Source organism: Oncorhynchus nerka, linkage group LG20 (genome assembly GCF_034236695.1).
Source record: "Oncorhynchus nerka isolate Pitt River linkage group LG20, Oner_Uvic_2.0, whole genome shotgun sequence".
Classification (NCBI taxonomy): Eukaryota; Metazoa; Chordata; class Actinopteri; order Salmoniformes; family Salmonidae; genus Oncorhynchus; species Oncorhynchus nerka.
The window spans coordinates 1,070,218-1,096,025 of record NC_088415.1 but is presented as its reverse complement, the minus strand read 5'-3'; the positions used below and the strand labels follow the sequence as shown (position 1 = coordinate 1,096,025).

The 25,808-nt window shown below is 46.8% G+C and overlaps 1 protein-coding gene across 2 annotated transcripts; it reads right to left on the bottom strand.

The window, feature by feature from the left end:
- Window positions 1-577: 577 nt before the first annotated feature.
- Window positions 578-22,391, bottom strand: LOC115126537 (transketolase-like). 2 transcript variants are annotated; one of them, XM_065005114.1, is made up of 13 exons: window positions 22,098-22,390; window positions 13,324-13,441; window positions 12,684-12,797; window positions 12,405-12,502; window positions 8,987-9,178; window positions 8,671-8,798; window positions 7,273-7,469; window positions 6,776-6,940; window positions 4,926-5,082; window positions 3,585-3,715; window positions 3,308-3,488; window positions 1,855-1,974; window positions 578-1,725 (listed from the first exon to the last, which is right to left on the bottom strand). In XM_065005114.1, exons 1-13 carry the CDS (start codon window positions 22,202-22,204, stop codon window positions 1,553-1,555), a joined length of 1,881 nt encoding a protein of 626 aa, XP_064861186.1. In that variant the 5' UTR covers window positions 22,205-22,390; the 3' UTR covers window positions 578-1,552. The 2 variants fall into 2 exon arrangements, with proteins under 2 accessions (XP_064861186.1, XP_064861187.1); XM_065005115.1 differs by having other exon boundaries at window positions 1,462-1,787; window positions 22,098-22,391.
- Between the last annotated feature and the right edge of the window lie 3,417 nt (window positions 22,392-25,808).

Here is a 25,808-nt window from a genome sequence, read left to right as displayed (position 1 = left end):
TAACTGCCTTGTTCAGGGGAACAGTGGGTGTAACTGCCTTGTTCAGGGGAACAGTGGGTGTAACTGCCTTGTTCAGGGGAACAGTGGGTGTAACTGCCTTGTTCAGGGAACAGTGGGTGTAACTGCCTTGTTCAGGGGAACAGTGGGTGTAACTGCCTTGTTCAGGGGAACAGTGGGTGTAACTGCCTTGTTCAGGGGAACAGTGGGTGTAACTGCCTTGTTCAGGGGAACAGTGGGTGTAACTGCCTTGTTCAGGGGAACAGTGGGTGTAACTGCCTTGTTCAGGGGAACAGTGGGTGTAACTGCCTTGTTCAGGGGCAGAACGACAGATTTTAACCTTGTCAGCTCGAGGATTCGATCCAGAAACCTTTCAGTTACCGGCCCAACGCTCTAACCACTAGGCTACTGCCAATGTTTGTCTATGGAGACTGCATGGCGGTGTGCTGGATTTTCTACACGTGTCAGCAACAGATATGGCTGAAATAGAAGGGGTGTCCACACATATTCAACATCCCTACACCTCAGGCCAAGGAAGCCGCCAATAAAAACGTTTTTTTTTTTACAAAGACAAGAAGCATTGGGTCAGGTTTTTATTTCAGCAATACAAACCAACCAGGAGTTGACAGGGCCTGGGAGCATCAGAGTAACAGACATGAAGAGATCAAGGTCAGATACCAACAGGGCAGGAGAACAGTATATTATATAGCAGTTTAAATTCAGCTCTTTTGTAAGTCATTACAACTCTGGTCTGTCAAATGTGAATTCCCTGCATCAGTAGAAAACACAATGTGAATTCCCTGCATCAGTAGAAAACACAATGTGAATTCCCTGCATCAGTAGAAAACACAATGTGAATTCCCTGCATCAGTAGAAAACACAATGTGAATTCCCTGCATCAGTAGAAAACAAGGCCACGACAAGCAACAAGCAGTGGTTAGACACCATGCCGGCTCAATGAGAAACCAAGATGGCGGTGTGCCTGTAACCGTGTCAGGACTGAATGAGCAGGTGGTTTGGAACAGTTAGAACAGGAAATAAAGACCCCGGAACCAACTGGAATGAAGAGCGATGCAGAGAAATGGAACAGGAAATAAAGACCACGGAACCAACTGGAATGAAGAGCGATGCAGAGAAATGGAACAGGAAATAAAGACCCCGGAACCAACTGGAATGAAGAGCGATGCAGAGAAATGGAACAGGAAATAAAGACCCCGGAACCAACTGGAATGAAGAGCGATGCAGAGAAATGGAACAGGAAATAAAGACCCCGGAACCAACTGGAATGAAGAGCGATGCAGAGAAATGGGTACAAAGGAAATCTGACATACACAATTCATCTTCAATAGAATTGAAAGGTGGAGAAAGGTTCAGAAAAGAGGTACGTCATTTCACACCTCAGACTACAGAGGGAGGGAGGGGTGACAGGTCAGAGAGGGGGGGGACAGGTCAGAGAGGGGGGGGTGACAGGTGGTATGAGAGCAGAGAAGAGTTGTTTATCCCAAATGTCCCCCTATATTAGTGCACTACTTTAAACCAGGGCCCATCGGCCGCCTCAGTTAGCGAAGGTCTGGCGCACGGCGTTGGCGATATGTTTGGCGCTGATGCCGTACAGGTCCAGGAGCTCCTGAGGTTTTCCACTCCGGGGTATACGGTTCACCGCCAGGCGTGTCACCATGATACCAGGCTCCTCCCCCACCGCAGACAGCACCGCCTCCCCAAGACCACCTGGTGACAGAGGTAGAGGGGGGTTAGAACAGAGCCCCTCCGAGGGGCCTCCCCAAGACCACCTGGTGACAGAGGGGAGTTAGAACAGAGCCCCTCCGAGGGGCCACGGTGAAGGACAAACAGACGTACCCTCTCTGTAGTGGTCCTCCACGGTGATGATTCTCCCTCCGGTGGCGCGGGCGCTCGACACGATGGTGGCGGCATCCAGGGGCTTGATGGTGAACGGGTCAATCACACGGATGTTCACTCCTACACACACACACACACACACACACACTAATGAGCCGTAATTCTTCCTCATCAAGTAGCATGTGTTGTATCACTACAGTGATGTGGTGAACTACTGGGCTTCAGAAAGAGCAGAAACCAGTTAGTGGAAGAAAATAAAGTCTGAATTTAGATTGTATTAAAAAAATAAAGAAACTGCATTGAGACAATGACTGACTGGAATCATTATGTAACATCTCAGCTCTGGCTGTTGGACATTTAACCTGTTGCTTCTACTCGGGACGCTTGCGTCCCAACTAGAGCTCTGGAAATGCAAATGCGCTACGCTAAATGCTAATAGTATTAGTTAAAACTCAAAAGTTCATTAAAATACACATGCAGGGTATCGAATTAAAGCTACACTCGTTGTGAATCCAGGCAACGAGTCAGATTTTTAAAATGCTTTTTGGCGAAAGCATGAGAAGTTATTATCTGATAGCATGTAACACCCCAAAAGAACCATAAGGGAACGTAAACAAAATAATTAGCATTTCACCGTTACACAAACCGCACAATAAAATAGAAAACATTCATTACCTTTCACCATCTTCTTTGTTGGCACTCCTAGATGTCCCATAAACACTATTTGGGTCTTTATTTCGATTAAATCGGTCCATATAAAGCCTAGATATCGTTATATGTAGACTGTGTGATAAACGAAAAAAACATTGTTTCAAAACGTAACGTCATTTTTTAAAATTCAAAAAGTCGACGATAAACTTTCACAAAACACTTCGAAATACGTTTGTAATGCAACTTTAGGTATTAGTAAACGTTAATAAGCGATAAAATTCATCAGGAGGCGATGTAAAGATCATTAGCTGTCCGTCTGGAAAAATGTCCGGCTAGAAACTCAACGAAAATATCCGGTCCTAGACCGGATTAGATACGGTGTCCTGCATGTGTTTGACCAAGAAAAAACTCGAAGGGAAATGACAAGACTCTAGACACCATGTGGAAGCTGTAGGTACTGCAACCTCAGTCAATTAATTGTGGTTCACCTTTATCAATGGGTTCAAGTAGCGCATGGATATATTTTCCCCATTTTCAGTGATCAGTTTTTCCTGTGCTTTTCGATGTAAATGCCGTTCTGGTAAAGCCACAGCAGTGATTTAACCAGTTTTATAAACGTCTGAGTGTTTTCTATCCACACAGACTAAGCAAATGCATATACTATATTCCTGGCATGAGTAGCAGGGCGCTGAAATGTTGCGCGATTTTTAACAGAATGTTCAAAAAAGTAGAGGGTCGACTTAAGAGGTTAAGGAGTAAAAGGTCAGTTTGTTGAATCCAGGCCACCAGGGGGCGCACTTACCCTCGCTGGCCAGCTGGTCAGCAGCAGTCAGAGCTTCATGCAGAGTCACTCCAGCTCCAATCACAGTCACCCGGTCGCTGTCGGACTGACGCAGCACCTTGGCCACGCCCACCTCAAACTTCTCGTTGGGGTCGTAGATCACCTTTAGTTCTGGTCTGGTGATGCGGAGGAAACAGATTCCCTGGAACACACACACAAGGCTTAGTTCACACCGCTCCCCCCCCCCCACGGGTTCATTCATACCGCTCGCCCCCCTTTGGGAAAACTAGGTTCTGACCTTGGTGTTAGCAGCCAGCTCCACAGACCTCTCAGTGGAGACGCCGTCACTTGGGTAGAACAGAGTGCATGTTGGGATAGCGCGAAACATGGCAATGTCTTCCAACGCCATCTGGGAGGGGCCATCCTCACCTGAGGACAGGAATCAGTAAACATGAATATAAACTCACATGCAGATGATATGATATACCAACATTGAAAAATCAATAACCTCTATATTCAGAAGACTCAAAAATGAAATCATGGGAATCGGAAATCAGTCGTCCCTCTACAGCCTTTAAGGAGACCACAAAACAATACTCAGACTGATTAGTGACAATTAAATTCGTTCCATTAATTAATATTAAATCTTACAGGCAGAATAAACCTCTAGAATGGCGCCTAAAGGTTTTAGTATTTATGTTCAGTAACCCCCCCCCGAAGACATTCAAGTATATTATAGTGGCCTCCCGGGTGGTGTAGTGGTCTTAGGCACTGCATCGGTTCGAGGCCAGGCTCTGTCGCAGCCGGCAGCGACCGGGGCGCAATTGGCCCAGGGGCTCGGGAGGGTTTGGCCGGTAGGGATATCATTGTCTCATCGTGCTCTAGCGACTCCTAGTGGCGGGCCGGGCGCAGTGCACGCTGACCAGGTGTTATGGTGTTTCCTCCTCCGACACATTGGTGCGGCTGGCTTCCGGGTTAAGTGGGCATTGTGTCAAGAAGCAGTGCGGATTGGCAGGGTCGTGTTTCGGAGGACGCATGGCTCTCAACCTTCGCCTCTCCTGAGTGCGTACTGGAGTTGCAGCGATGAGACAAGACTAACTACCAATTGGATACCACGAAATTGGGGAGAATAAATATAAGTTTATAACAGAATATATGGGCAACTAAAAAACTCAATAAAAAGTCCGGCTTGACAATTGATTTTTAGTGGAGACCCCGCGCCCCCACTTTAGTGGAGAGAGACCCCCGCGCCCCCACTTTAAATCAAATCAAATGTATTTATATAGCCCTTCGTACATCAGCTGATATCTCAAAGTGCTGTACAGAAACCCAGCCTAAAACCCCAAACAGCAAGCAATGCAGGTGTAGAAGCACTTTAGTGGAGACCCCCGCGCCCCCACTTTAGTGGAGACCCCCGCGCCCCCACTTTAGTGGAGAGAGACCCCCGCGCCCCCACTTTAGTGGAGAGAGACCCCCGCGCCCCCACTTTAGTGGAGAGAGACCCCCGCGCCCCCACTTTAGTGGAGAGAGACCCCCGCGCCCCCACTTTAGTGGAGAGAGACCCCCGCGCCCCCACTTTAGTGGAGAGAGACCCACACGCCCTGTGGTGGGAAAATGGGTGAGATGAGACAGTACTGACCGATAGAGACTCCACAGTGTGACCCCGCCAGGTTGATGTTAGACTCTGAGACGGCGGCCATTCTGATATGGTCGTAAGCCCGGGACAGGAAGGCCGCGAAGGTGCTGGCGAACGCCACCGTGCGGTCCCGTGTGGCACAGCCGATCGCCACGCTCACCTACACAAAAAATAAAGGTGGATAATTTATAATTTTTTGCATTGTAATTCCAGAAAATGTCGATATATCTGACAATTAAAGTGGAAGGATAAATGTTAAACAGACACGACCAGGGCGACCTGGACAGACAGACACGACCAGGGCGACCTGGACAGACAGACACGACCAGGGCGACCTGGACAGACAGACACGACCAGGGCGACCTGGACAGACAGACCAGGGGCGACCTGGACAGCGACCTGGACCTGGACAGACAGACACGACCAGGGCGACCTGGGACAGACAGACACGACCAGGGCGACCTGGACAGACAGACACGACCAGGGCGACCTGGACAGACAGACACGACCAGGGCGACCTGGACAGACAGACACGACCAGGGCGACCTGGACAGACAGACACGACCAGGGCGACCTGGACAGACAGACACGACCAGGGCGACCTGGACAGACAGACACGACCAGGGCGACCTGGACAGACAGGACCAGGGCGACCTGGACAGACAGACACGACCAGGGCGACCTGGACAGACAGACACGACCAGGGCGACCTGGACAGACAGACACGACCAGGGCGACCAGGACAGACAGACACGACCAGGGCGACCAGGACAGACAGACACGACCAGGGCGACCAGGACAGACGACCAGGGTGAGTACCACGCTGACCAGCTGGCAGGGGTCTCAACACAACAATACCGACATGTTTCAAGCAGACCACCATAGACCAACGAAACAATCTGACTATCGCTCCGTAACACTTGGCATCTGTAACCACAAAAGGCTGGTCACCCCCCCCCCCCCCCCCAGGGGTTAAAGGAAGCCCCCCCCACCAAATCTATATTTGATTTCATTTAACCAGGCAAGTCAGTTAAGAACAGATTCTTATTTACAATGACGGCCTACCCCGGACGACGCTGGGCCAATTGTGAGCCGTCCTATGGGACTCCGGTTCACGGTCGGTTGTTATACAGCCTGGAACCGAACCAGGGTCTGTGGTGACGCCTCTAGCAGAGATGCAGTGCCTTAGACCGCTGCGCCACAATGCAAGTCCAGTTTAGTCCTCGTCTCTATTCCCCCCCCCTCACCATGTTCTGCTCAGGGTAGACTACATTATCATATACCCTCTCCCCTCACCATGTTCTGTTCAGGGTAGACTACATTATCATACACCCTCTCCCCTCACCATGTTCTGCTCAGGGTAGACTACATTATCATACACCCTCTCCCCTCACCATGTTCTGCTCAGGGTAGACTACATTATCATACACCCTCACCATGTTCTGTTCAGGGTAGACTACATTATCATACACCCTCTCCCCTCACCATGTTCTGCTCAGGGTAGACTACATTATCATATACCCTCACCATGTTCTGTTCAGGGTAGACTACATTACCATACACCCTCTCCCCTGACCATGTTCTGTTCAGGGTAGACTACATTATCATACACCCTCTCCCCTCACCATGTTCTGCTCAGCGATGAAGCACTCTATGAAGCGCTCGGGGTAGACTACATTATCATATACCCTCTCCCCTCACCATGTTCTGCTCAGCGATGAAGCACTCTATGAAGCGCTCGGGGTAGACTACATTATCATATACCCTCTCCCCTCACCATGTTCTGCTCAGCGATGAAGCACTCTATGAAGCGCTCGGGGTAGACTACATTATCATATACCCTCTCCCCTCACCATGTTCTGCTCAGCGATGAAGCACTCTATGAAGCGCTCGGGGTAGGCCTTGTGGAACATCTCAGAGAAGGTGGAGTTCTTCATGTCAGCGTCCAGAGCCACCACCCGCGGACTGGACTGACCCAGTTTAGCCAAGGCCACGCCATACGCCTTACGAGTAGCCACCTGGGGAGGAGAGAAAAGGTAGACAGGAAGTGTTACCCAGGAGCCTACAGCTAAACATGTCAGAGGGGTCAGAGGGGGACGTGTCCCTGATATTGTAGGCAGGGTGAAAGGTCAGCGGTGTGTGTAACTTGTCACCAATCTTCTAGTAAGAAGGGCTAGGCAGGGTGAAAGGTGAGAGGTCAGCGGTGTGTGTAACTTGTCACCAATCTTCTAGTAAGGGCTAGGCAGGGTGAAAGGTGAAAGGTCAGCGGTGTGTGTAACTTGTCACCAATCTTCTAGTAAGAAGGGCTAGGCAGGGTGAGAGGTGAGAGGTCAGCGGTGTGTGTGTGTACCTTGTCTCCGATCTTGTAATTGGGAGGGCTAGGCAGGGTGAGAGGTGAGAGGTCAGCGGGAGCGGTGTCTTCTTTGGGTAGCTCGGGGCAGATGGTCTTGTTGGGGTTCTGAATCTGAGACTCTAAGTCTTTAATGGCCTCCTCGGCCCGGTCCTTGGGCATGGGCTTCCCATGCCAGTTATCCGTGTTCTCTATGCCTGGAGGAGGGAGATGGGTCAACAGGTCATTTATCGCATCAGGGAAATGTCTATATTATCTAGTAACCCATCTACACTATCTAGAGACCATTAGACTGTTATATTATCTAGTACACTCATCACACTATCTAGAGACCATTAGACTGTTATATTATCTAGAGACCATTATACTGTTATATTATCTAGTAACCTGACTATCTAGAGACCATTATATTCTGTTATATTATCTAGAGACCATTATACTGTTATATTATCTAGTACACTCATCACACTATCTAGAGACCATTAGACTGTTATATTATCTAGAGACCATTATACTGTTATATTATCTAGTAAACTATCTAGAGACCATTATATTCTGTTATATTATCTAGAGACCATTATACTGTTATATTATCTACACTATCTAGAGACCATTATATTCTGTTATATTATCTACACTATCTAGAGACCATTATATTCTGTTATATTATCTACACTATCTAGAGACCATTATATTCTGTTATATTATCTACACTATCTAGAGACCATTATATTCTGTTATATTATCTACACTATCTAGAGACCATTATATTCTGTTATATTATCTAGAGACCATTATACTGTTATATTATCTAGTAAACTATCTAGAGACCATTATATTCTGTTATATTATCTACACTATCTAGAGACCATTATATTCTGTTATATTATCTACACTATCTAGAGACCATTAGACTGTTATATTATCTAGTAAACTATCTAGAGACCATTATATTCTGTTATATTATCTACACTATCTAGAGACCATTATATTCTGTTATATTATCTACACTATCTAGAGACCATTATATTCTGTTATATTATCTAGTAACCCATCTACACTATCTAGAGACCATTAGACTGTTATATTATCTAGTACACTCATCACACTATCTAGAGACCATTATATTCTGTTATATTATCTAGTAAACTATCTAGAGACCATTATATTCTGTTATATTATCTACACTATCTAGAGACCATTATATTCTGTTGCAACCATCAGTCTAAATACAACCTGTTGAATTGCAGTATTGGGTGTATTCATTAGCACAACGTTGCAAAAGCATTCTTCAAAATGAAAACTAGCATTTCTTATTGGATAAGTTCAGGTTAGTCCCTTTCTGGGTTTTGGCCCGTTTACTTCCTGGTTTAATATGCCCCTCCCATCTCCATCTACCTTTGAGTCCTCGACCCTTGAAAGTTTTGGCGACAATCATAGTGGGTTTCCCCTTCACCTGCCGGGCCTGCCACAGAGCTTTACACAGCTCCTCAACGTCATGACCATCCACCACATAGGTGTTCCACCTGGATGAGGAGAAAGACCGGGTTACACACGCAACAGGCCGACCCTGGTCCAAAAGAGATGGTAGGGGGAGATGTGGGACGAGGAACCAGATGAGAGATGTGAGGAAGAAGACCGGTGGAGGGGTACCGACCCGAACAAGAAGAGAGCAGGAGGTGCAAGAGAGGAGCGAAGGAGAAGAGGTACCGACCCGAACGCTTCGCAGCGTCTGCGGTAGACGTCCATGTCGTGTTTGAGAGGAGCAGCTTCACTCTGTCCCAGGCGGTTAGCGTCGATAACAGCCACCAGGTTATCCAGGTTGTAGTGGGAACCAAACGCCATGGCTTCCCAGACAGCCCCCTCTGAACACTCCCCATCACCCAGCATACAGTACACACGGTAACTAGGGACACACAAAAAAAAAAGAAAACACTACAAAGTAACTTTGGGAGCTCAATTCACAGACTGCTCTATCACACATTTCCTTCTCATAGAACACATGATGTCACAGGCAGAGCGAGAGACCGCACAGAGAGTAAGCCAGCCAGCCAGCCAGCCAGCGAGAGAGTAAGCCAGCCAGCCAGCCAGAGAGAGAGTAAGCCAGCCAGCCAGCCAGAGAGAGAGTAAGCCAGCCAGCCAGCCAGAGAGAGAGTAAGCCAGCCAGCCAGAGAGAGAGTAAGCCAGCCAGCCAGCCAGAGAGAAAGCCAGCCAGCCAGCCAGAGAGAGAGTAAGCCAGCCAGCCAGAGAGTAAGCCAGCCAGCCAGCCAGAGAGTAAGCCAGCCAGCCAGCCAGCCAGCCAGACAGACAGAGAGTAAGCCAGCCAGCCAGACAGACAGAGAGAAAGCCAGCCAGCCAGCCAGCCAGCCAGAGAGAGAGCCAGACAGACAGAGAGAGAGTAAGCCAGCCAGCCAGAGAGAGAGTAAGCCAGCCAGCCAGAGAGAGAGTAAGCCAGCCAGCGAGAGAGTAAGCCAGCCAGCCAGCCAGCCAGCCAGCCAGAGAAAGCCAGCCAGCCAGCCAGCCAGAGAGAGAGTAAGCCAGCCAGCCAGCCAGAGAGAGTAAGCCAGCCAGCCAGCCAGAGAGAGAGTAAGCCAGCCAGCCAGCCAGCCAGAGAGAGAGTAAGCCAGCCAGCCAGAGAGAGAGTAAGCCAGCCAGCCAGCCAGAGAGAGAGTAAGCCAGCCAGCCAGCGAGAGAGTAAGCCAGCCAGCCAGAGAGAGAGTAAGCCAGCCAGCCAGCCAGACAGAGAGTAAGCCAGCCAGCCAGCCAGACAGAGAGTAAGCCAGCCAGCCAGCCAGACAGAGAGAAAGCCAGCCAGCCAGCCAGAAAGCCAGAGAGAGAGAAAGCCAGCCAGCCAGAGAGAGAGTAAGCCAGCCAGCCAGAGAGAGAGAAAGCAAGCCAGCCAGCCAGAGAGAGAGAAAGCAAGCCAGCCAGCCAGAGAGAGAGAAAGCAAGCCAGCCAGCCAGAGAGAGAGTAAGCCAGCCAGAGAGAGAGTAAGCCAGCCAGCCAGCGAGAGAGAGAGTAAGCCAGCCAGCCAGCCAGAGAGAGAGTAAGCCAGCCAGCCAGCCAGAGAGAGAGTAAGCCAGCCAGCCAGCCAGAGAGAGAGTAAGCCAGCCAGCCAGCCAGAGAGAGAGTAAGCCAGCCAGCCAGCCAGAGAGAGAGTAAGCCAGCCAGCCAGCCAGAGAGAGAGTAAGCCAGACAGCCAGACAGAGAGAGAGTAAGCCAGCCAGCCAGACAGAGAGAGAGTAAGCCAGCCAGACAGACAGAGAGAGAGTAAGCCAGCCAGACAGACAGAGAGAGAGTAAGCCAGACAGACAGAGAGAGAGTAAGCCAGACAGACAGAGAGAGAGTAAGCCAGACAGACAGAGAGAGAGTAAGCCAGACACACAGAGAGAGTAAGCCAGACACACAGAGAGAGAGTAAGCCAGACAGACAGAGAGAGAGTAAGCCAGACAGACAGAGAGAGAGTAAGCCAGACAGACAGAGAGAGAGTAAGCCAGACAGACAGAGAGAGAGTAAGCCAGACAGACAGAGAGAGAGTAAGCCAGACAGACAGAGAGAGTAAGCCAGACAGACAGAGAGAGTAAGCCAGACAGACAGAGAGAGTAAGCCAGACAGACAGAGAGAGTAAGCCAGACAGACAGAGAGTAAGCCAGCCAGAGAGAGAGTAAGCCAGACAGAGAGAGTAAGCCAGACAGAGAGAGTAAGCCAGACAAGAGAGAGTAAGCCTGACAAGAGAGAGTAAGCCAGCCAGCCAGCCAGACAGAGAGTAAGCCAGCCAGCCAGCCAGACAGAGAGAAAGCCAGCCAGCCAGCCAGAAAGCCAGAGAGAGAGAAAGCCAGCCAGCCAGAGAGAGAGTAAGCCAGCCAGCCAGAGAGAGAGAAAGCAAGCCAGCCAGCCAGAGAGAGAGAAAGCAAGCCAGCCAGCCAGAGAGAGAGAAAGCAAGCCAGCCAGCCAGAGAGAGAGTAAGCCAGCCAGAGAGAGAGTAAGCCAGCCAGCCAGCGAGAGAGAGAGTAAGCCAGCCAGCCAGCCAGAGAGAGAGTAAGCCAGCCAGCCAGCCAGAGAGAGAGTAAGCCAGCCAGCCAGCCAGAGAGAGAGTAAGCCAGCCAGCCAGCCAGAGAGAGAGTAAGCCAGCCAGCCAGCCAGAGAGAGAGTAAGCCAGCCAGCCAGCCAGAGAGAGAGTAAGCCAGACAGCCAGACAGAGAGAGAGTAAGCCAGCCAGCCAGACAGAGAGAGAGTAAGCCAGCCAGACAGAGAGAGAGTAAGCCAGCCAGACAGACAGAGAGAGAGTAAGCCAGACAGACAGAGAGAGAGTAAGCCAGACAGACAGAGAGAGAGTAAGCCAGACAGACAGAGAGAGAGTAAGCCAGACACACAGAGAGAGTAAGCCAGACACACAGAGAGAGAGTAAGCCAGACAGACAGAGAGAGAGTAAGCCAGACAGACAGAGAGAGAGTAAGCCAGACAGACAGAGAGAGAGTAAGCCAGACAGACAGAGAGAGTAAGCCAGACAGACAGAGAGAGAGTAAGCCAGACAGACAGAGAGAGTAAGCCAGACAGACAGAGAGAGTAAGCCAGACAGACAGAGAGAGTAAGCCAGACAGACAGAGAGAGTAAGCCAGACAGACAGAGAGTAAGCCAGCCAGAGAGAGAGTAAGCCAGACAGAGAGAGTAAGCCAGACAGAGAGAGAGTAAGCCAGACAAGAGAGAGTAAGCCTGACAAGAGAGAGTAAGCCTGACAAGAGAGAGTAAGCCTGACAAGAGAGAGTAAGCCTGACAAGAGAGAGTAAGCCTGACAAGAGAGAGTAAGCCTGACAAGAGAGAGTAAGCCTGACAAGAGAGAGTAAGCCTGACAAGAGAGAGTAAGCCTGACAAGAGAGAGTAAGCCAGACAGAGAGAGTAAGCCAGACAGAGAGAGTAAGCCTGACAAGAGAGAGTAAGCTTTCATCTGTGTTAAAGCAACCAACAAGTGCTTCAAGGCCTTCCAGTACATACTGCTGAACACAAGGCAGTTTGAAACTGTTAACACCTGGTCTGAGTGACCTTTGACCTTCCCGGAACATCACTGCATGGGTGAGAGGTGCATTGTGGGGATATCGTTACGGAGCCGGAGGAAATGTGTGAGTCTGTTGTACCTGGACTTGTCGAAGTGTTTCCCGGTGTAGGCCATGCCGCAGGCGGCCCCAAGCCCCTGTCCCAGAGACCCCGTTGCCACGTCAACAAACTCCAGTTTCTGCAGAACAGTCAGTTAGTCAAACCTGGGCCACGTTCATTAGGGCATGAAAACGCTTCAAAACATTGTTTCTTAGTGACAAGTCCAGGTAGTCCCTGTCCAGTTTATCAGTTCTGTTTTGAGCCTAATGAACAACTCTTCAATGGGGTTAAAGGTCACATACAGTTATGGGGTTACTTACGGGTGTGGGGTGACCCTCCAGGTCAGAGTCTATCTTCCTAAGGTTAATCAGGTCAGCCTCCTTCACAAAGCCCGCCTCTGCCCAGGCAGCGTACAGGATTGGTGCAGCATGACCCTGGAGGAAAACAGCCAATCAGAGAACAGTACAAGACTCAAGAGGGTGCTTGGGAAATGTAGTGCAATTGAAAGGACATGTGAACTGCGTGTGAGTAGAGCGTACGGCCGCCCGGCAAAAAAAATATTGGTCGACTGATCTGATCTATCGACCAAACGATTTAAAAAAAAAAACACATTTTTCCATATTTATAAAACAATGAAATATGACTTTCATAGTAAAGACTAAAAACAGCAGAATGTGAAATTCTTTATTAAACTCAAACAAACAGGATCTGTCTTATTCCAATAGAGATGACTTATAAAGCACATTTAACATTATAGACCTAATTAAGTTGTAGTTGTCTTAAGAACATTGAGAGGACACTAAGTCCAGGGCTGTTTCCCCGTCTCCTAAACACCATTGCGGCTGTTCTCAACACCAATAGTCTGGTTAACGTTGCTATTACGCACACAGCAACATGGCCTTGGAAAAGGCGCCAATTCAACAGCGTACAGACGGGTCCTAGTTCGAGTGTGAACCTCACCTTGGAAAGCACGAATCGGTCGTTGCACTGGTTGCGTGGGTCGGTGGCTTTGTAACGCATCGTGTGGAAGAACAGCACGGACATCAGCTCTGCGGCGCTGCAACATGTGGTGGGGTGACTGGAAACAGGGTGAGATCAAGAGAGGATGAGGAGAGGGACGAGCGACAGAGAGAGGGGACAGGGGGGGAGAGAGAGAGAGAGAGAGAGGAGACAGGGGAGAGAGAGAGAGGACAGGGGGAGAGAGAGACGAGCCCGGCAGAGCGAGCGAGAGGGGACAGGGGGAGAAAGAGACGAGCCCGGCAGAGCGAGAGAGAGAGAGAGAGAGAGAGAGAGAGAGAGAGAGAGAGAGAGAGAGAGAGAGAGAGAGAGAGGACAGGGGGAGAGAGAGAGAGAGAGAGAGGGGAGAGAGAGAGAGAGAGACAGGGGGAGAGAGAGAGAGAGAGAGACAGGGGGAGAGAGAGAGAGAGAGAGGACAGGGGAGAGAGAGAGAGAGGACAGGGGAGAGAGAGAGAGAGAGAGGACAGGGGGAGAGAGAGAGAGAGAGAGGACAGGGGGAGAGAGAGAGAGAGAGAGGACAGGGGGAGAGAGAGAGGGGGAGAGAGAGAGAGAGAGAGGACAGGGGAGAGAGAGAGAGAGGACAGGGGGAGAGAGAGAGAGAGAGGACAGGGGAGAGAGAGAGATGAGCCCAGCAGAGCGAGAGAGAGGGGACAGGGGGAGAGAGAGAGATGAGCCCAGCAGAGCGAGAGAGAGGGGACAGGGGAGAGAGAGAGATGAGCCCAGCAGAGCGAGAGAGAGGGGACAGGGGGAGAGAGAGAGACGAGCCCGGCAGAGCGAGAGAGAGGGGACAGGGGAGAGAGAGACGAGCCCGGCAGAGCGAGAGAGAGGGGACAGGGGGAGAGAGAGACGAGCCCGGCAGAGCGAGCGAGAGGGGACAGGGGGAGAGAGAGACGAGCCCGGCAGAGCGAGAGAGAGGGGACAAGGGGAGAGAGAGACGAGCCCGGCAGAGCGAGAGAGAGGACAGGGGGAGAGAGAGGACAGGGGGAGAGAGAGAGGGAGACGAGCCCGGCAGAGCGAGAGAGAGGGGACAGGGGGAGAGAGAGACGAGCCCGGCAGAGCGAGCGAGAGGGGACAGGGGGAGAGAGAGACGAGCCCGGCAGAGCGAGCGAGAGGGGACAGGGGGAGAGAGAGACGAGCCCGGCAGAGCGAGAGAGAGGGGACAGGGGGAGAGGCATTGAGAGCAGGTTGTCAGTAACAGTTGACTTCAAGCAGCTGTTAAATTGGGAACCCACTCACATGCATGTTACCCACACTGCATTCTGAGGATCTGTATTAAAAAGGTTCACCTGACAGTTACACAAAAATAAAAACCAAACCATTAAAAAAGACAAGAGTTAATTCATAAGGAAATTATTAAATCGGAAATCCATTAGGCCTTAATCTATGGATTTCAAAGAGCTGGGGAATAACATGACACCTGTCGCATTGAGTTGATCAGGCTGTTGTCCCACTCCTCTTCTATTGGCGGGAACTGGAACCTCCGGTCGTACACTTCAATCCAGAGCATCCCACACATGCTCAAATGGTGACATGTCTGGTGAGTATGCAGGCCATGGAAGAACTGGGACATGTTCAGCATCCAGGAATTGTGTTTTGATCCTTGCGACATGGGGCTGTGCATTATGCTGAAACTTGAGGTAATGGCGACGGACGAATGGCACAACAATTGACTTCAGGATGTCATCGCGGTCTCTCGATTCAAATTGCCATCAATGAAATTAAATTGTGTTTGTAGCTTATGCTTGCCCCATACCCCCATCATCACGGGGTTCACAACGTTGACGTCAGCAAACTGCTCACGACGGCTGTCCGGTAGTCGAAACCGGATTCATCCGTGAAGAGCAGACTTCTCCAGGGTGCCAGTGGCCGTCGAAGGTAAGCATTTGTTCACTGAAGTCAGTTACGACGCTGAACTGCAGTCAGGTCAAGACCCTGGTGAGGACGACGAGCACGCAGATGACAGTTCATGCAGTAATTCTTTAGCTGCAGTTGTGATGACTTTGGATTTACTGTCAAATTCTCTAAAACTACGCTGTGGCGGCTTATGGTAGAGAAAATAACATTTAATTATATGCAACAGCTCTGGTGAACATTCCTGCAGTCCAATTCCCTCAAAACATCTGTGGAATCACGCATTTCAAAAACTGCACATTTTAAGTGTCTTTTCATGCTTCCCGGCACAAGGTGCACCTGTGTAATGATCGTGCTGTTTAATCAGCTTATTGATACGCCACACCTGTCAGGTGGATGGATTATCTTGGCAAATGAGAAATGCTCATTAACAGGGGATGCAAACAAATTTGTGCAAAAAAAATCTTTGTACGGAATATTTCTGGGATCTTTTATTTCGTGAAACACTTTACAAGTTGCGTTTATATTTTTAGTTTAGTTTCTCACCCCACAACCCCACCAACTCTGTTTCGCTTTGACTGCTTTACAAGCTTTTAGCGTTTCAATATTTTATCCACTGGAGGTTTCCTGTACAATGTGGGCGATGTTGAACTACTTGGCTGGAAGAAGAGCCTGGTTGGCATTGAAGATATATATTTTTGTATGTCTTGCATTCTCTAGCCATCAAGCTGTCCACATAATCAAGGACATAAATTGCAGGTACAGTCAGCTGAGACTACCAGCAATGCTTTGCTAAGCTCAAATTTATAGAACTAGAAATTATAGAATGATATTCCTGCAGATTTTCCTCAACATCTGGTTGTATAGATGGGACACATCCTCACTCAAAAATACCCTCTGGACCAAACGAAGGAGATGACACTATAAGAAACAGGTACCTACTGAATACTGTAGCCAACACCAAACCACTTTCCCTTCGGTCAGGTGATCAGTGCCTCCCAGGGGTTTCAGCTTAAAAACAACAAAATGGGCAACAATATGTTGTCATGAAAAGCACTATAAAAACTCAATACCTAATGATTCACCCTTCATGGGGCGGCAGGTTGGTTCGAGCGTTGGACTTGTAACCGAAAGGTTGCAAGATCGAATCCCCGAGCTGACAAGGTAAAAATCTGTCGTTCTGCCCCTGAACAAGGCAGTTAGCCTACCGGGGAACGGTGAGTTGTCATTGTAAATAAGAATTCTTCAATTTAACTGACTTGCCTATTTAAAAAAAAACATGGGCTTTGGAATGGGCCTACGACTGACACGTGTACGTTGTAGAAGCCTATTAGACCATAGCCGTGCCACGTGATTTCCCCAGCGTTGCAATAACACTGCTCTGTGACACGCGTGTGTGAGGCCTGTTAAAGCGATTGGAATCACGAGACTTCACTTAAGCATCTACTGTCTATTCATTTCTGCCAGGCTCCCTCAGTCTTCTGCAGCACTGGGTGTATCGTTGGTGAATGTGAACATGGTTCTCTCTGCTCCATATCCATTAATTTCGTGTTCTAGATATCGGGTTCTCTGCTCCATATCCATTAGTTTCGTGTTCTAGATATCGGGTTCTCTCTGCTCCATATCCATTAGTTTCGTGTTCTAGATATCGGGTTCTCTCTGCTCCATATCCATTAGTTTCGTGTTCTAGATATCGGGTTCTCTCTGCTCCATATCCATTAGTTTCGTGTTCTAGATATCGGGTTCTCTCTGCTCCATATCCATTAGTTTCGTGTTCTAGATATCGGGTTCTCTCTGCTCCATATCCATTAGTTTCGTGTTCTAGATATCGGGTTCTCTGCTCCATATCCATTAGTTTCGTGTTCTAGATATCGGGTTCTCTGCTCCATATCCATTAGTTTCGTGTTCTAGATATCGGGTTCTCTGCTCCATATCCATTAGTTTCTTGTTCTAGATATCGGGTTCTCTGCTCCATATCCATTAGTTTCGTGTTCTAGATATCGGGTTCTCTGCTCCATATCCATTAGTTTCGTGTTCTAGATATCGGGTTCTCTGCTCCATATCCATTAGTTTCGTGTTCTAGATATCGGGTTCTCTGCTCCATATCCATTAGTTTCCTATATCTCTGCTCCATATCCATTAGTTTCGTGTTCTAGATATCGGGTTCTCTGCTCCATATCCATTAGTTTCGTGTTCTAGATATCGGGTTCTCTGCTCCATATCCATTAGTTTCGTGTTCTAGATATCGGGTTCTCTCTGCTCCATATCCATTAGTTTCTTGTTCTAGATATCGGGTTCTCTGCTCCATATCCATTAGTTTATTGTTCTAGATATCGGGTTCTCTCTGCTCCATATCCATTAGTTTCGTGTTCTAGATATCGGGTTCTCTCTGCTCCATATCCATTAATTTCGTGTTCTAGATATCGGGTTCTCTGCTCCATATCCATTAGTTTCTTGTTCTAGATATCGGGTTCTCTGCTCCATATCCATTAGTTTCGTGTTCTAGATATCGGGTTCTCTGCTCCATATCCATTAGTTTCGTGTTCTAGATATCGGGTTCTCTCTGCTCCATATCCATTAGTTTGTTCGTGTTCTCTGCTCCATATCCATTATTTCGTGTTCTAGATATCGGGTTCTCTCTGCTCCATATCCATTAATTTCGTGTTCTAGATATCGGGTTCTCTCTGCTCCATATCCATTAGTTTCGTGTTCTAGATATCGGGTTCTCTCTGCTCCATATCCATTAGTTTCGTGTTCTAGATATCGGGTTCTCTCTGCTCCATATCCATTAGTTTCGTGTTCTAGATATCGGGTTCTCTCTGCTCCATATCCATTAGTTTCGTGTTCTAGATATCGGGTTCTCTGCTCCATATCCATTAGTTTCTTGTTCTAGATATCGGGTTCTCTGCTCCATATCCATTAGTTTCGTGTTCTAGATATCGGGTTCTCTGCTCCATATCCATTAGTTTCTGTTCTCTCATATCCATTAATTTCGTGTTCTAGATATCGGGTTCTCTCTGCTCCATATCCATTAATTTCGTGTTCTAGATATCGGGTTCTCTCTGCTCCATATCCATTAATTTCGTGTTCTAGATATCGGGTTCTCTCTGCTCCATATCCATTAATTTCGTGTTCTAGATATCGGGTTCTCTCTGCTCCATATCCATTAATTTCGTGTTCTAGATATCGGGTTCTCTCTGCTCCATATCCATTAATTTCGTGTTCTAGATATCCATTAGGGTTCTCTCTGCTCCATATCCATTAATTTCGTGTTCTAGATATCGGGTTCTCTCTGCTCCATATCCATTAATTTCGTGTTCTAGATATCGGGTTCTCTCTGCTCCATATCCATTAGTTTCGTGTTCTAGATATCGGGTTCTCTCTGCTCCATATCCATTAGTTTCGTGTTCTAGATATCGGGTTCTCTCTGCTCCATATCCATTAGTTTCGTGTTCTAGATATCGGGTTCTCTCTGCTCCATATCCATTAGTTTCGTGTTCTAGATATCGGGTTCTCTCTGCTCCATATCCATTAATTTCGTGTTCTAGATATCGGGTTCTCTGCTCCATATCCATTAATTTCGTGTTCTAGATATCGGGTTCTCTCTGCTCCATATCCATTAATTTCGTGTTCTAGATATCGGGTTCTCTCTGCTCCATATCCATTAATTTCGTGTTCTAGATATCGGGTTCTCTCTGCTCCATATCCATTAATTTCGTGTTCTAGATATCGGGTTCTCTCTGCTCCATATCCATTAATTTCTAGATGTTCTAGATATCGGGTTCTCTCTGCTCCATATCCATTAATTTCGTGTTCTAGATATCGGGTTCTCTGCTCCATATCCATTAATTTCGTGTTCTAGATATCGGGTTCTCTCTGCTCCATATCCATTAATTTCGTGTTCTAGATATCGGGTTCTCTCTGCTCCATATCCATTAATTTCGTGTTCTAGATATCGGGTTCTCTCTGCTCCATATCCATTAATTTCGTGTTCTAGATATCGGGTTCTCTCTGCTCCATATCCATTAATTTCGTGTTCTAGATATCGAGAACTCCATATTCATGACTCTGTCGTTGACACGAGTTGTGCGGTTGCCAATTTGTGTTAAATGTTTTTTATTTAAATTCCAGCCCCGCAGGAGGCCTTGTCTGATGCCAGGAGATCACTGTAAATAAGAAGGTTCGTAATTGACTAGCCTGGCTAAATAAAATTGGACTCTGGTCAAAAGTGCACTAGATAGGGAATAGGGTGTCATTTGGAACAAAAGGGTAGTAGCCATCTAATGCAACAAAACTCCTAGAACCACAGCGTGTCGTCGTTCAAACTACAACAGGTCGTCGTCATCGTTCAAACTACAACAGGTCGTCGTCATCGTTCAAACTACAACAGGTCGTCACATCGTCTCAAATCACTACAACAGGTCGTAATTGATCGGCTCAAACTACAACAGGTCTCATCGTCAAACTACAACAGGTCGCCGATAGGATCGGGTGTCAAACTAAACAGGTAGTAGCCATCGCTGCAAACTAAACAGAACGCAGCATCGTCATCAAACTACAACAGCGCGTCATCGTTCAAACTACAACAGGTCGTCGTCATCGTTCAAACTACAACAGGTCGTCGTCATCGTTCAAACTACAACAGGTCGTCGTCATCGTTCAAACTACAACAGGTCGTCGTCATCGTTCAAACTACAACAGGTCGTCGTCATCGTTCAAACTACAACAGGTCGTCGTCATCGTTCAAACTACAACAGCGCGTCATCGTTCAAACTACAACAGCGCGTCATCGTTCAAACTACAACAGCGCGTCATCGTTCAAACTACAACAGGTCGTCGTCATCGTTCAAACTACAACAGGTCGCAAACTACAACAGGTCGTCGTCATCGTTCAAACTACAACAGGTCGTCGTCATCGTTCAAACTACAACAGGTCGTCGTCATCGTTCAAACTACAACAGGTCGTCGTCATCGTTCAAACTACAACAGGTCGTCGTCATCGTTGTAAAACTACAACATCATGACATCATTGAAACTACCACACCATGCTGTTCAACCATTTACCTCCAAGCAGATCTTCCAGTGACTGAAACCTGCTGAAATTAACAAGTTTAGACAAAGTTCCCATTTATTATCACCCCTTTCAATTTAAATATATATATAAATCATATTTAGAGCGTTTAGGGTAGGTCTAAAGCGGTTTTGATTTTCAGCACATAACAACCCAAAGAGCTATAGTAAAGTATCAGGTCTTCAGCCACCATGATCCTACAGTATGAGAATGGGTTAGTCTAGTGAGTTATGACCAGGCCTGAAATACCCCTGCTTGTTCTGATAGACTGAAATAAGACTGAAATAAGACTGAAATAAACCAGATCAACCAGGGAAGGTTTCTCTGTGAGCAACTGACTGAAAACCAGGAAGTTATCAATAACCAGTAGGTCTCCGTGATTCAAACGTGTTCCCTTTCCTGGGCAATGTATTAATAAGTCTTGGGCGATATACTGGGATATTTAAACATTGTTTTCTTGAAACTTTAACTAAGCATAACTTGTGATTTAATACTATATATATATATATATATATAAATTATTTGTGGGTACTATGCCATTGCTTATTAGGTAACTCTAAAATGTGTTAAATAAATGATATCCAGCTCTGGGCTCCAGCTAAGCATTTGGTTTGCTAACTTGCTAGTAGCTAAGTGGCTAAATCAAGTTTCTTTGATACAACAAAGACAAATCAAGTCTCTCCTGGATCATGAGCCATGTTGCCTCTTTTTTTTAAAGAAAGAGCAGCCCTTGTGCACACCACGTGACTTCATGACAGTAAGGAGGAAGTTGTACAAGGAAATAGTCTGTGTTATAAACTCAGGAGCCAAGTAGGCCTTCTTTATGGTTCCTCCAACTGTTAGCCTGTGGGTTACTTGTGCACTAGACTACATAGGGAATAGGGTGCAGTTTGGGACAAAGCACATTAGTACAGTGACCCTTTCTTCTCCACCCCAGACACTTTCCAAAGGTCATGTTGAGAAAGAACTGCTTCTATGGTGTGGCAATAAACCTCAGAAAAAATACAATAAAATCGATTTGTCTGAAATATCCCCCCGTTTTGCACAATAGTTTAATAACGTGTAATACACAGTAGTTGTGCAATGAGAGGCGAACCCTCTGCCCCGTCTTCATTCAGGTCAATGTCCCCATTGTACTGCGGGTTAAAACTGGAGTAGCAGAGACGGGCCATGACGATGCACATTTAACGTTTGAAGCGAGTTTGTGCGAGTCAACGGGCATTTCTACACACACACACACACACCTCAACATGTCACTAGGAGGTGATCTGAACGGTGTGTCTGCAACTTTAAACTAAAGACTGAAAGCAAGTGACTTAACGTTGCTAAACACATATATATATATATTTATATAATAATAAATATTCAACACGGGTATGATGCCAGTTATAAGTCATCTAGATTATAGTTTATCAAAATGTACTAAAATTAAAATAACCGAGTGCATCCACATTTACGGTCATTCAAACGATGCCCGTTTAGTTTGTAATGAATCACTGACGCAGATTCCTAGTTAGCAATGCTATCTACTTTAGCTACCCAGGTAATGTAGTACACCCCACGTTCAAATTAAAATACCACTAGAATACTTCTTCAAAACCAAAAATAACACCTGAAGGGAACCGGTCTATTTATCGAACTAAAACCAACGATAAACCCGCCTGCGTAGAAATAATCCACACGTGTAACACCGGTCCAAAAGACACGGTTCAATGTCATCTAGTTTAACCTACTTACATTACTCAACATTCAACACCGTATTTCGGATCACTTTAATAAAAATAAAAAACCGTACCCGGAGTTGGAGGCGCATGTTGCCTTGACCGAGTTGATCCGTAACTTGTTAGCGATGTCTTTCAGGCCCTGCAGTGTCTTCTCGTCCGGTTTATGGTAGCTCGCCATGGTGGAGGCACGGTAACGGAGAGAACACCGGCTGGTTAAATAACTAACACGGCTATTTGAAGAGCTGCACAGCTTCTCCCCCGGGTGTCGGTTGAAGATAAATGGATTAAACCAGTGTATCAACCGTGCGAGCTACCAGAGGACTGAATGAACGGTTGAACCGGAGGAGAAACGAAGAGAGGAACCGGAAGAGAGAGGCGTCTTTATGTGCACTCTCCCGCGGACACGCCCACTGGAGTCACTCATTGGAGGAAAACAGGTCGCGCAACTTGTGGAGGCATTCATTTTGCCAGACACGGCTTGCAACCTGAGAGACACCAGGCCAGACACCAGGCCAGACACCAGGCCAGACACCAGGCCAGACACCAGGCCAGACACCAGGCCAGACACCAGGCCAGACACCAGGCCAGACACCAGGCCAGGCCAATCAACCAGGGATTCAAGTGTCATGTTTCAATGTCACGTGCACAAGAACAGTGAAATGCCTTTCTTGCAATCTCTGAATGAGCAGTTTCCCAAACTCGGTCCTCGGGAGGGGTGCACGTTTGGGTTTTTGCCCTGACACTACACAGCTGATTCAAATAATCAAAGCGTGATGATTCGTTTAGGTCAAAAACCAGAACGTGCCCCCCTTGGAGTCCAGAGGACCGAGTTTGGGAAACCTGCTCTTAACCCAACAATGCAGTGATCCCCTCTAGCGACACAACCGACGCCTGCGCAACTATGGGGCAAAACATACGGGCTAGTTGAGTGTTTTGTTGTTGACAACATGTAAACTATATTTTGCCTCCAATGTATATTAAAAAACAGAAATAGAATTTTCACAAATCAAATCGTATTTGTCACATGCACCCAATAGAACAGGTATATCGACCTTACAGTGAGATGCTTACGAGCCCTTTAACCAACAACGCAGTTCAGAAAAATACCTACAAAAAAGTTACAAGTAATTAAAGAGCAGCAGTAAAATAACAATAGCGAGGCTATGGGTACAGATTCACCGGTTAGTCGAGGTAATATGTACATGTAGGTAGAGTTATTATCAACGTGACTATGAATAGATAATAACGGAGTAGCAGCAGTCTAAGGGGGTTAGCAGCCATTTGATTAGATGTTCAGGAGTCTTAATGGCTTGGGGGTAGAAGCTGTTTAGAAGCCTCTTGGACCTAGACTTTTATTATTTATTTAACCTTTCACTGGGCAACTTGGCGCTCCGGTACCGCGTCGGTTGTGTGTCGCTCGACGACCCCTCTATGGATTACCGCATTGTTGGGTTTTAAAGAGCAGAGATTCAAGCTCTTCAAATACCCGTTGCTAGTTATTTACTAAAATACATTGTTACACAGGAAATTGGCCAGGGTTAACTATTATAATAAGTGTTCATTTTCTTTGTGTTACATTTGAAGTGTTAAGAGGAGTTGTTTTTACACCCTCTGTGCTAATATAAGTCCCAGGTGAGAGTACGGAGGTTGGGCGGTGGCACTGAGCAATGTTGATTGAGCTTTCGGTTTTAACTTGACACTTCATCCGCTGCTAGGGCAGCAGTGATTGGGCAGCAGTCATAGGGCAGCTGTGATTGGGCAGCAGTGATTGGGCAGCAGTCATAGGGCAGCTGTGATTGGGCAGCTGTGATTGGGCAGCAGTGATTGGTTAGCTGTGATTGGGCAGCAGTCATAGGGCAGCAGTAAGTAATATGTTCACATTTTAATAAGTTAGCCGATAAAACAAATTTGGCCACCAGCTAAGTGAATAGTCAATATATTTGTTTGTAGATATAGCTACATGTCCGAAGTTTAGATTTAGAAGGTTTCTAGCTAACTAATGTGGTTAGTTAACGTTAGCGCTAGATGGTTAGCGCTAGATGAATTAGTTATCTAGCTAAATGTTAGCGGGAACTTTTGTCTCAACTTCATTATTTCGCTAAAATGATCAAAGTATATAATATTAGAGAAAATGAATCGAAATCCAAAAAAGGATCAGAGAGAGGCTGTACGGTTAGGTGATGGTGTTGAGTTCACAATGCCAACTAACATCACTCAGGTGCATGGTGTTAATGGAGCCTCGTTTGGTGCAGCATGTAACTAGCCAGGAAGTGAAGGCAACAACATTACTAATATCTACTAATTTCTTCTTCAAAACAAACGCCTTTAACTAAGAATGTTTGTCTGGACAAACCATGGTTAAATAGCTAGAGTGTTAGCTCCAACACCGAGCTAAATAGACGTGATATGGTTTGTCCTCTGTCATTTAGATTATCTTTTAAACGATTTAACCTTTATTTAACTAGGCAAGTCAGTTCTTATTTTTAGCATGTCTATGGTGTGTGCTTGTTGTTAATTACAGATCAGACATTGTGTTCAAGCCCAAACAGCTGGAAATGTCCAGGTCCGTTTCTTCTCTATAGATCTGAGTGATGGTAATGGCTCCTTGGCTAGTTTTGATTGGTTGATTTCACTACTTCCTTGATCCCCGCAGGGGTTGTTACATCTGTTACGTCATTAAAGTGGCATTTTGTGTGATTTTTGGTTTTATATGTACAGCTACAGCATAAAATGTTTGCATTCAAATTTAACTTAAATATGACATTGTGTGTGATTTCAAGGTCCAATATAAAAAAAAAATGCAAGTTCATGAAGTTGCAGCCTGGTTTCTCTTGTGGAGATTTCATCAATCAAGGTGATATATATATATATTGTCTAATGTATTTTGTTAATTGAACCCTTGGGCTTGATTTGGGCCAGACCCATTCTGTTGCCCCCTAGGTGGCTGATCTCCCTGTGTTCTAGTTAGTGTCATTTTTCCAAAATAGGCCCTTTGCAGCACAGATACCCCTCTTTGATGATCCCCAAAACGGAGGCCAATCCAGACTTGTGCCTCCCAAGCAAAGATCTTCATGAAGGTATCTTTCTACAGTCTCGCATAATTATATCAAATAACATGAATGTAATAGATTGATTGCTTGGATTCCATTGTTTGTGCTCAGACGTTTCTCCTGCAGGTTGTTCATGCACAGACACATCATCCCTCTCGTCAAGTGATTTAGACCTGAGATCTCCAGAAAAGACCGTCTAAAAAAGGCCAACGCAACCTGACTCGATGGCCTCATCTCCTTCGGAGCAGCTAAATGATAAATTAATGTTTGATAACCCCATTTCTGAGTTTGCTCTTCATGGAGATTCCCGACAAAACATAAACCAACCCTAAATTATTTTCTCTTGTCTTAATAGATGATCCGAGACGCCCTGACTAGTAGACCTGGTGGACAAGACGTATCAGAAGAGTACCAGACAACCAAGCACATTGGACCACAGAACCAGGAGAGAAGGAGGCAAACGTCTCATTATCCAGTCTGATCACAAGCAACAGATCAAAAGAAACGACACACAGATGTTATGTAGAAAGATACAGTATCTTCTGCAACAAAACTTTAGTTAAACACATTTGGTGTTTTAAAGAGCAGGAGGCTTCCCACTCGTCAACAGAGAGAACGTTACGCTCTTGGAAATGTGACCCTCTTTCCTTCGTTGAGAGATCCTTTTTCCGCCTAAGGCGTAAGTGCAGGTAGACCGTGTCTGCTTTCATATTTTGACACACAAACAGTCAT